At 41.6% G+C, this 12,176-nt stretch overlaps 1 protein-coding gene across 1 annotated transcript in view; it reads left to right on the forward strand.

The window, feature by feature from the left end:
- The first annotated feature begins 6,924 nt into the window (after positions 1-6,924).
- LOC144014872 (myosin-7B-like) overlaps positions 6,925-12,176 on the forward strand; it is a 508,753-nt gene continuing 503,501 nt past the window's right edge. The window contains exon 1 of the mRNA XM_077515180.1: positions 6,925-7,064. Coding sequence (XP_077371306.1) covers positions 7,020-7,064 — 45 coding nt within the window. The 5' untranslated portion in view covers positions 6,925-7,019. The remainder of the gene's footprint in view (positions 7,065-12,176) is intronic.

Raw genomic sequence — 12,176 nt, forward strand, 5'->3', positions numbered from 1 at the left:
TACCAAAACCAGGACTACCCCCTATCACATATCCTCTAATGGACAAGTGGAGCGGTTCAATAGGACCCTGCTACAAATGCTTCGGTGTTATGTAAGCCAGAACCAAAAGAACTGGGACAAACATTTGCCACTGCTTACCGCAGTTCAAAACACACAGTGACTGGATTTACACCCAACAGGCTTATGCTTGGCAGGGAGGTCCACCAACCACAGGATATCCAGTCTTGTACTGCAACACTCAAGGCTAATCCACTGGAAGTTTCAGATTTCCTCTTCCACCTGGAAGCAAGCTTAAAAGACGTGCACAACCTTGCGAGAGAACACCTCCGCTCCGCACAAGAGCGCCAGAAAAAAAGTGTACGATGTCCGAGCAAGAGAGCACTCCTACAGTGTTGGTGACCTTGTGTTTGTTAGGGACTAGGGCTGCACGATATTGGAAAAACATGCGATATCCGATATACTTGCTGAACATAGCGATATCGATATTATTGCGATATTTAACATGTATCTAAAGAAATTACATTTTTATTATCTAATGAAAGAAAAACATGTTTCATGCGGCAAAATAAGCAATTAATTAGTTAATTAATTGCAATTATGTCTTGATAATTTTCAACTATTGGATGGCGATGCACATTTTAGTTCGCATCTGACTGATCAAATTCATATAAAAAGCATAAAATTCCATATAAAACTTATTGCATGCCTTTGCGATATGCATATTGCAAGGGCCAATATCGCGATATCGATATTTTTTCGATATATTGTGCAGCCCTATTAGGGACAACCTGAAAAGGAAAGGACTAAGCCCAAAGCTTCAAGCACTTTGGAAGGGTCCCCTGATTGTTGCTGCACGTCGAGGTCCAGTACTGTACGAGATCCAAGGTCCCAAGCGCGCCACGATCATGCATCATGACCGACTCAAGCCCTATGACAGTGAAGTTATCCCAATCTGGATTTCACGGCAGCGGAGTAAAATGCTACAACAGTGCCAAGATCCCAACTTCCAAGAAAATGAAGAGGAGACTCCACTGGTGCCGATGTTGCCGCTGCCAGATGATCCAGACGGGACACCGATGGGTCCAAGTGACAAGTCCAAAGATTCGTGTGAAACATCTCAGTCCAGCGATCCAGACCGTCAGCCGGAAAGAAGACTAGGTGATACAAAAACTGTTAAAACATCAAGTGGTCGAGTAGTCAATAGGCCAGAGAGATTCATGTACTAGTTACAAGTTGCATTAAGCTGTGTTAAACGTTAATTACTTGCACTTAAGAAGACTCTAGAAGAGTGATTGTTTTGTTAGGTTGTTATTTGCCTAGGTCTTTCAGTTAAGTTGTTGTTGTTTATTATAATTACATAATTACTACTTAGTTTTCCCTACATTACCAATACTGAAGGGACTCAGTATTCCTAAAGGGGGGGTAGTGTAGTGCAGTTACACTGTTAATAAGCCTGTGACGTGTACTAATCATTTGTTTTAGTTTTTTCCCATCCTAGTATAGGTCAGTGAATGCACCGCGCCTGTCTATGTTACGTTGATTATCGCGAGACTAGTAGTTAAGTTGTTTTGTCTGGTTGTATGGTACTCGCGGCTCACTGCACGGACATTGCTGGAACATTGCTGTCTGTGTCCGAGCTAGAGGCCAAACCAGCACATCTTGTCAACTGAAACGACTATCAGCTGCCATTGTTGTGACTAACCTGCTGGGAGACCAGTAAAGTGAAGTAAGAGGATCCCTCGTTTTGTCGTGTGATTCTTTCCGCATATATATATATATATATATATACACACACAGATATGATGTGGCGGCATGGTGGATGACTGTTAGCATGTCTGCCTCCCAGTTCTGATGACTCGGGTTCGAGTCCAGGCTCCGGCCTTCCTGGGTGGAGTTTGCATGTTCTCCCCGTGCCTGTGTGGGTCTTCTCCGGGTACTCTGGTCTCCTCCCACATTCCAAAGACATGCGTGGCAGGTTAATTGGGCACTCCGAATTGTCTCTACGTGTGCTTGTGTGTGTGGATGGTTGTTCGTCTCTGTCTGCCCTGCGATTGGCTGGCAACCAGTCCGCTTACAATATCAGCATGGACCGGGGTTTTTATAGTTTCGGAATTTTCAGTTTAGTTCGGTTTGATTTCGTTTGAGTTTTATTTTTTTTAATTTATGCAAGGCTGACACTTGCACGACTTTTGGCCACAATCTTGTCATGGCAAGTTGTGCCACTTTGGGGCACGAACTGTCAGGTTCCCGCACTGTTCACGCATAGATCACGACGAGTTTACGACAAGTTCACGAATGCATGACCATTCGTGTCCACATTGACGAACTTGCACGATGAGTTTACGCATAGTTTGCGCATAGTTTATGCACTTCCCGCATTTGCACGAGTTCGCGCAATTCGGAAGGTGTCTTGGGCACGCCATATAATAAGGGGGCCTCCCAACCTCTATTCATGGCACTTCGTGACAGTCGTGGTATGGTGCGCACTGCCACGCACTGGCGCGCATCCTTCCTGCATCATCCCGACAAGTTCACAAACAGTTTGCACATAGGTCCGGTCGCGAAATTTTGTCGTGACAAAAATTTTGAACATTTAAAAATTTTTGCCCCGACATGGCACGCAGTCACGACGGGTTTACGCACACTTCACACCACTTTACGACTAGTTCGCGCACTGGCACGACTCGAGTCGTGCCAATTCGTGCCACAAAATCGTGCAAGTGTCAGCCTTGCATTAGTTTTAATTAGTTTTCAGGGTTCTGTTAGTTTTTATTAGTTTTAGTTATTTAAAAAATCCTTAGTTTTAATTAGTTCTTTTTAAGTGTATTACTTGTGCGCAATATTTGATAATGGTAAAATGAAAAAAGTAACAAATTTATCACCTAGCGTTGCATTTCAGCAGATTTAAATGACAGGCGAGTCGAGCCATTGGAGCCAAAAGTCAAGCACGCAAAATTGTTACCTAGGCACAATGCCCTCTGAACATCGCCAAAGGCTCATGTGTTAAATTAATTACCAAAGATTAAAACGATGGACATTTTCGATACAATTATAGTTTGTTAGTTTTGTAAACAGAAAATATAGTTTCCATTTTCATTTTTATGTTATCTCGTTAACAATTTTTATTTTTTATTTTAATTAATTAATTTTTTTCAATAGTTTTCATTAATTAAAATAACTTTGGCATGGACGGCATCAATTGTCTATATGGATCATCATGCCAGGCATGAGGAAACGGCACAAAGAGTAAGGCAATGAGGAGAACTTAAACTATATGTTTTACAACACCTGTTTGGATTTGTTTTAGGACACGAATAGGAGAGGTGGTGAAACAGTTGACAAGGGTCTACCTGCACATCCTCAAAATAAAAAAGTTTTTGTGTTAAATTCAATGATGGAGCGCAGAAAATTGAATTTTTGGGTTGAGTCCACAGATTTGCCTGATGTTCCAAGAGTGGGCAAAAGGTCTTAAAAGTTCCCAGAACGTGGCATTCATGATAAAACATTTTATTTTGAATGAGCATTCATTTACAGTCCAAAATGACTGAACAAAATGACCTAATTTCAAGTTATCTAAAGTAATGTTGGGGATGTGGTGAAGTGTGCGTGGCCAGCCATTCCCACAAATAGCATGCATGCAATGCAGAGACAAAGGGATTGAAGAAGCAGCAGATGTGGACTTTAGTGCTCCCGCCTGCTTAAGTCCTAATCGTAGCATGCCATTTATGACCGGCCAGTGAACGACTGCCCGCCAATCAGCTGTGGCAGCAGTGGTGACCATGTGCCGAGGTGACCTTCAGCACTGGGTTAAAAAGTCAGATGATGCTCCTCTGCCATCCTCACTCTGCCAACGCTCACATTGCATTTGCCACAGCATCGTGACCAACAGGCCAACATCGTCATCATCTTCATCTCGAACCTTCTTACCTGATCAGCAGCTGGAGGGTAAGCATTTTTATGCCACTTCCATATAACATCTTAGGTAACATAGTTATTCGGTGGTTATAATTGTAGTGGTGTGTTTGCACAGATTTGCTTATCAAAATAGTGGAAACGTGTGTAATAGTATTTACTTTTGTTACAACGCAGTGGAGACTTAAAGAAAAACAGTGATGTAATAACCTGTGGAAAAATGTCTCATGTAATAATGTATGAGTGTCTATTAATATAATGTAGCGGTAAGTAAACAGTGTCGGGGGCTGCTCCTGTAATATCGTAATTAATTTGTGTATAAAAGTAGACTATTGAAGTAGTAACAACTGGTGTAAGGACAGTAAAAACAGGTTTAACAAATTAGCAGCAACTCATGTAGGTGGTGCTGGTGTTTACATGGTTAAGGTTGTTGCAACAACAAATGGAACAAAGTATTGTTGGTGGTGTGATAAAACTATATAATAAACTGTTTACAACTTAACAACTCTTAAATTAGGACCACTGGAATAACTATAATGGTGTTGTCTTTCATTGTTCCCCACTCTTGTTATACTAAAATGATTTATCGAATTAACTGTGATGTAACCCTTTCATGGATAGTTCATTGGACAGCTATGAAAATGTTGTTTTCTCCTATATAAATTAATCTCTTTGCCACAGTTGGCCATTAGCCACTCCAGTGGACAGTAGTGTAGTCTTGACATACACTGCCATCCAGTGGTCAATGTTTGTAAGTGCAAAAAAAAAATAGACCAACAACAATCTGCCCGACAGAAGTTCAGATGTGACGTGCAATAAGTGTCTATGCCTTCTATTCCAGGAGGCCCTTGCAAGTAAAAAATATATTGGGACATCAAGCAACAACTATGGAGTAATATAATTGTTAAAATATCAAAGTATTGATTTTGTAATTTGAGGAAATGGCGATTGATCATCCATCCATTCCATTTTCTTAACTGCTTATTCCTCACAAGAGTCACGGGGGGTGCCGGAGCCTATCCCAGCTGGCTTCGGGCAGTAGGCAGGGGGCACCCTGAACTGGTTGCCAGCCAGTCGCAGGGCACACAGGTGAACAACCATCCACACTCACAAGCACACCTAGGGACAATTCGGAGCGCCCAATTAACCTGCCATGCATGTCTTTGGAATGTGGGAGGAGACCGGAGCAACCGGAGAAGACCCACGCAGGCACGGGGAGAACGTGCAAACTCCACCCAGGAAGGCCAAAGCCTGGACTCGATCTTGCATCCTTAGTACTGGGAGGCAGACGTGTTAACCACTCATCCACCGTGCCGCCCGGCAATTGATACACTAAATTTGACTTTGGACATCATTCGCTATATTGTGACTACAAATTATTGTTGCTGTAACTTTGTTGCTTTTGAAAATGCTTCACCTGCAATATATATATTTTGCTTCAAATCATCATTTAATTTTTATTATAGAAATATTTTATGGATTTTAGTCCTCATGTGAGAGTAAGGTTCCCGGTCCTTATGATTTGTCGTAGTCAGGTGCAGAACATGCTATCAAAAACTACAGGATAGTCGACCATATACCATCTGACTCAAGTGGGGATAATGACAGCGACAGTGACAATGAATGGTTGCCAGAAAAAAGAAAATTACTATCTATAATGCAGAAGAAGTTTATTTTTCTTTGGGTAAATGTTTTTGCAATACAATATGAAATATGTGAATATAATGTTAAAAATCAGACAGACATTTTCTATAATGTGCACATTATTTTTTGTTATTTATACTTTTCTTACAAACATATTTCATCAGTTGCTCAAATGCACGTTATCCACCCTAGTGGATAACGTGTCTATTTGATTCTACATATGGCCAGTCACCTGGCCTGTAAATGAATTGTTACCAGTGAAATAACCATTGTTGCTGATTCTCGTATACAACTGAGAGGCCAAGGCCACTTTTAACATAGTCAGTCAGTCACCAGCAGTTTGAGCTCTGTTGATTGTGATTTGTATTTGTGTCAATCCATTCAAGCAACAGGAGAATTCCTCACCTCATCCTGCTGGAATCCCAACTATATCCCGCTTAAGACACCTAAAAAAATAGAGTGGCTTAGCATGTTGCTAGTTTGCATTCTCAGCGTGGCCTCATGGCTGCCGCACAATGCTTTAAAGATGAAGCCGAGGTCAGCTGTCAGTGCCGTTGCTAAGCCCCAAAATTGTCATCTCATCCCAGTATCAAACCCTGATAGCATCAGCATACTAATTTTAGCCTCTTTCACATAGAATGCCTTCAACATTAACCAATGGAAAAACAATCAATAACAGGTATTGTCATTATTGATTTATAGTTGTTACTCTGCTCAGGGAAGGGAAGTAACACAGATGAAAAGTATTAATGTATGTTTAAATCAAAATTGACAGCTTTACTTTGGTTTGTAGATGGTTGACAATGGTTTTGACCGATGGTAAGAGTAGCCGAGGACCTAATTGGCTCTTAATAAAGACTACTTTCACTAACAAAAGAATACAAATGGAACAAAATAAACAAATGGAGTACAAAGGAAACACGAATACACACAAGCATTTAAGGTTTAACCAAACGATTACACGAAAGCTCAAATGGCTAAAACAAAACGAATACACAAAGAAGCACGAATGGCTTCACCAAAGGAATACACAAAGGAGCTCAAATTGCATAAATGAGTGTCTCGATTACACAATGCACACCAAGAGACATGTAACGAGGCAAGCTGCTAGATTCCAGCCGCCCAGAGGAACTGAAAAGCAGCTCTTTTATTTGGGGCAGTACAGCCAGGTGTAAGTCGATGATTGCTTGGGGAGGTCCGGAGTTGCTCATCCGAAGGAGTCGATGACGGCCACCACCCAGAAACATCGCGCTGGCACAGTCGTCCAATCAGAACGTCGCGCTTGCACGGTCGTCCAATCAGACTGTCGCGCTGGCACAGTCGTCCTATCGGACCATCACGCTGGAACAATCGTCCAATCTGAGCGTCGCGCTGGCACAGTCGACGCTGTCTTTAATGAAAACTGGCTCCAGACGACACGCACACACTAGGGGAGTGAAGACTTCGGCGAGCCCGAAGCACAGATGAAAGATACATACAGTGGGGATTACCTGGAGTTCCCACCCCAGGTAAACATTTGTATTATTGTGCATAAATAAATGAGAAAAGCAACTCAAAGCCCATGTTTGACTCCACGATCCCTCCAGAAAGATCTGGCAGGCACTGAAGTTGTGCTACACTCTATTCCACTACAAAGAGATACTTGTACACATATGTTCTTCCTGGAAAAGTCATGCAAAGAAAACGTCATCTCCGTCCTCAGCACAAAAAAATCAGTGTTAATTTCAGTGTTAAATTTTGGGGAGGTGATTTTTAACTCCTGAAGTGTATTTTTAATATTTTCATAGTTAAATGATATTCAAAGTAGGTTCTATTTTATAGAGTTGTAGATTAACACTGAAGAGATGTAATTAAAGGATCATTGTGCGGGTTTCACTTTTTTTTACTTGCGACTGCCATCACTGGCCCAAAGCGTAACTGCAGCATCTGTGTAAGGTTCGTTCATGGTGCGCGTGCGAGTACGTGCGCAATCTTAAAGCAACAGCCACGTTGACAAAGGAAGACGACTCCAAATGAGGTAAGAAAACTGTCAATTTGTAAGTTACCTCTTTCAATGGTATTTTCAACTGTTGATTTGTGATGTTATTTTAATAGTAATTTAAATTATTTTAATAGTAATTTAATTTATTTTAATAGTAATTTTAGTCGTACTGTGCATTTGTACTTCGCACTGTAAAGCACTTTTTGACTCTGTGAAAGCGCTCTCTAAATAAAAATTACTTGGTTGTACCACAACTTCTTCAAAATTAAATTGAGTTTTTGAGGGATGGAGTATTCAAGTAATTTAAAACCAATAAACTTGGTTAGTAGGCCTACCAGCAACATGAAAACAGCAAACGAGATTGTTTACCTTTTGTAGCTAATCTTCTGTGGCTTATAAATATATGCAACTTTCATTTATTGTACAATACTACCAGCGACCAGCAAGGCACAACATTGCCTTCGTAAGAACCGGGGAGAAGCCACACCGCCGGAACCAACCCAGGGGGCTGCTCACAACAGCAGCAGGTTGCATGTCGACCGAGGAAGACGACTCAAATTTCCAGAAAACATCACAGTGACCACAGACATTGCCCTGCTGTCCGAAACAGCCACACAAGTGGTCTTGCTGGAGTTGACTGTCCCTTGGGAAGACCGGATGAAGGAGGTGAATGCCGTAGTAGAGGGTGCAAACCTATTGAGGTGGGATGCAGAGGATTTGTCGGCCAGTCACTCATCAGAACCCTCAAGGTCCTTGGAGTGAAGGGACTGCACATTCGGAAGGCCATCAGGAACATCACAGATGCTGCTGAAAAGGCATCAAGATGGCCCTGGATCAAACGGAGTAATCCGTGGATCACACAAGTTACTCAGACACAAGTTAGGGCCTGATCAACCCTGGCTGGGTCAACTGGGAGAGGGTGGATGATGCTGTGAGACCCGAAACACTCAATCAACCCAGGATAAATCACTGAGGATGTGTTTGAGTTGTACTACAAGTGGATGTTAAGAACACATAATAATAATAATAATAATAATAATAATAATAATAATAATAATAATAATAATAATAATAATAATAATAATAATAAATACTACTACTACTGTCATAGATCACAAAACCTCAGGTGAACTTGATTAATTCAATGTGTATAATCATGGCAGCGTTTCAGTGAACATAAACAAAGGACAGCAAATTTGGTTGGTTAGTTGTATTCTGAACATGAAAATAATATACACCACAGCACATACACAAACAAGAGAAAATAATATTAGTGCTATACACGCAGTCAAAACAACATAGAAAGAATACAAATGTGAATAAGAATTTGAAATTGTTGAAATTGCCTATGTAAGACTCAAGTTTTGAACTTCAAGCTTCTGAGGTGAGCTGTGACCCTGGAGAATGGAGAGCTCGAGGGGAAGCAAGAAGCAGCAGGTTAGAGGAGCAAGAAAAGCAAGACGGCCAGGCAGGTGTTTACGTAGGTTAGAAAGATTGCAATTTTTTGTAATTGTCATAATAAACATTGCTGTTACCAAGTACCTGTTACAATGTTCTCATCTATAATTTACAGACTTGTCTATTTTACATTTATAAAAAAAAATACAAAAATGTTGCGTTCTCTTTGGATTGCTGTCAGCTTCTGTTTATGGACCAGATATCAAGTCTTGGAGAAAACAAAAACAGATGTAATTTTGACAGTTTCATTTTATCAGTATAACAAAAAATGTAACATTTTTTAGACAGTTACAAAAACAACAACAACAAAAACAACAAAAAATGTAACACGATTTGGACATGTAACGTAAAAAGCTCAGTGGTATTTTTGTCATAGTGCAGTGTGATTCAAAAAGAATACAGCAAAATCATCTTGCAATATTTCATAAACACACACACACAATAGAAATCTCAAGCTTGGACACGTGTTGTACATACTTGTACCTTTAAGTTTTTATTTCATGTTTTACAAGTGCTAAATGTGGCCACCACCATCAGCATGGAGACCTTCAAGCCGATTTGAGAATTCCATCCTTTCAACTCAATTCAACTTTATTTATAAAGTGCTTTAGAACAAGCATTGCTGTATACAAAGTGCTGTACATAAACATAAATATCGGTTGTGCAGTAACGAATACGGTAACAAAACAAGAACAAAGCAAACATTTTGAAGTGCGTATACAAGTTTGTTTGTTTGTTTTTTTAAAAGTACATTTTACATCAATAAATTAATAAGAAGTAGGCGAGTGAATAAAGAAATAAATACATGCATAAATAAGTAGACTCATACACACCACAAAACACCAAAACAAGTCTTATGGTGCACCAAAAGCCAAAGAATACAGATGTGTTTTAAGACGTGTTTTAAAAGAGGGTAAAGAGAGGGATTGCCTAATATTTAGTAGAAGGTCGTTCCAAAGGGAGAGACCGGCAACAGCAAAGGCTCGATCTCATCTAAGCCTCCACTTTCCTCCCTTATCAGCTTGATGTTGTGCGCTGTCAGAGTTGGCCACTTGGAGCACTTGTAAAACATGAAATAAAAACTCTAAGGTATGTACAACACATGTCCAAGCTAGAGTGTTTCATTTTTTTACACTTTATAATGCGTACACACACTATTAAGCATCTGTTAAGCATTAGTTAAAAGTGAGTTAATCATTTATAAAGCATGTTTCTGAAATGAGTAATCATTAGTGTGTAGTTAATAGACACAGTCATAAATGTTTTACCTATCGTTAATAAGCTCATATATAATATACTTAAGGCTGCCTTTTCATACTTTATAAATGATGTTTTCAGCATTTCTAGATTATTTATTGCATCATTTACTTAGCAGCTATTTAGGAATCGTCAATAGTTTTTAAGATCATTTAGAAAGTGTATGTAAATGATTAACAAACTATTGGGATATAATGTAATGTCATGGTTAGTGTGTTAATAGATGTTTTTATAAAAAATTACACATTAATTCATCAAATGAAGTAGTTACAAATCATTTACTGTTCATTAATAAAGTCTTTTTTTTTTTAGCTCATCTAAAGTGAGCACTATCTATGCCTTGTAAAACATTTATAAATGAGATTTAAAAGCTAACAATACCTCAATACCGACTCATAAAAATCTGTTAGAAGACAAAGGGAAGTCAAAACACAGGGATATAGAATATATTGCATTCTTTATTTATTTATATTAACAACACCAACAGAGGAAGTTACAAATACAATTATTTGATGTAAATAAACTAATATGTGACAAGGCGGGGTCAGGTAGGACTCAGACGCAGGCGTAAGGTAGGCCACCAAGGCAGCAGGTTTATTTCCGGCCAACAGTGGTCTCCTCTCAAACTGAGAGGAGAACAGGGAGGGGAAAAAATGGAGAACAAAAGGCGCTCCACTAGGGAGGAAAAAACAGGCAAAGGGTACTGGGGACAACAGAAAGCGCTCCGCTAGGGAGGAAAAAGGGCACAAGGCAAAAGGGGTAACTAAAGGCGCTCCAAAAGGGAGGAAAAGGCACAAAAACAAGGCAACAACGCTAGGCAACAGGAACAAGGACATGAGGACTGTGGACGCTTCCATGCACTGACGGTGACACTTCGGCAACGGAGGGGAGAATGCAGGTGGCTTTTATTGTGTGGGTTGATTGGTGGCAGGTGGTGATAATCATGGGCGGGGACCGGTAATGAGTGAGCGGCAGGAAGGGCAAGTGACCTGGGGTGAGAGGAGAGTTAGATTTTCAGGATAAGACAGGAAACATGGATACCAAAATAAAAGCATGGCCGTCACACCGGTGGCGGCGTGACAGTACCCCCCCCTCAACGGCCGGCTCTTGACGGCCCAGGAATGTCAGGGTGCTCAGCGTAAAAGTCGTCAATGAGGGAGGGATCAACGATGAACCGGGAGGGGACCCATTGTCTTTCCTCCGGGCCGTACCCCTCCCAGTCGACAAGGTATTGCCTCCCGCGGCCCCGATTACGAACATCTAAAAGTTTTCTGACCTTGTAAACGGGGCCGCCTTCAATCATCTCTGGGGGGGGCGGGTTGGGTTCGGAGGGCACCAGTGGGCTTTCGTGGACAGGCTTGACTTGGCTGACGTGGAATGTAGGATGGACTCTGAGGGATCGTGGCAGACGGAGTCGAACGGCGGCAGGCCCTATGGACTTGGTTACTGGGAAAGGCCCCACAAATCGCGGGGCCAGCTTCGGACATGGTACCTTGAGTCTGAGGTGTTTTGCTGATAGCCAAACTCGCTGGCCTGGGCGGTATTCAGGTGCCGGTCTCCTTTTCCGGTCGGCGGCCCTCTTCACCCGGTCTCCCTGGCGTTGAAGCGCCGTCCGGGCCGCCGACCAGACCTTGTGGCACCGACGGATCATGGCTTTGACCGAGGGGACCGTTACCTCCTCTTCCAGTTCGGCGAAGAATGGGGGATCGTAGCCATGGACACACTTGAACGGGGTGAGACCTGTGGCAGAAGTGGGTAAAGAGTTATGTGCGAGCTCAACCCAAACCAGGTAAGTGCTCCAGGTAGTCGGGTTCTGGGAGACGAGGCATCGGAGGCCCGTTTCGAGTTGCTGGTTTAATCTTTCCGCCTGTCCATTGGCCTCCGGGTGGTAACCTGACGTCAGGTTGGCCTTGGCTCCTAGGGC

This window comes from Festucalex cinctus, chromosome 2 (assembly GCF_051991245.1).
Source record: "Festucalex cinctus isolate MCC-2025b chromosome 2, RoL_Fcin_1.0, whole genome shotgun sequence".
NCBI lineage: Eukaryota > Metazoa > Chordata > Actinopteri > Syngnathiformes > Syngnathidae > Festucalex > Festucalex cinctus.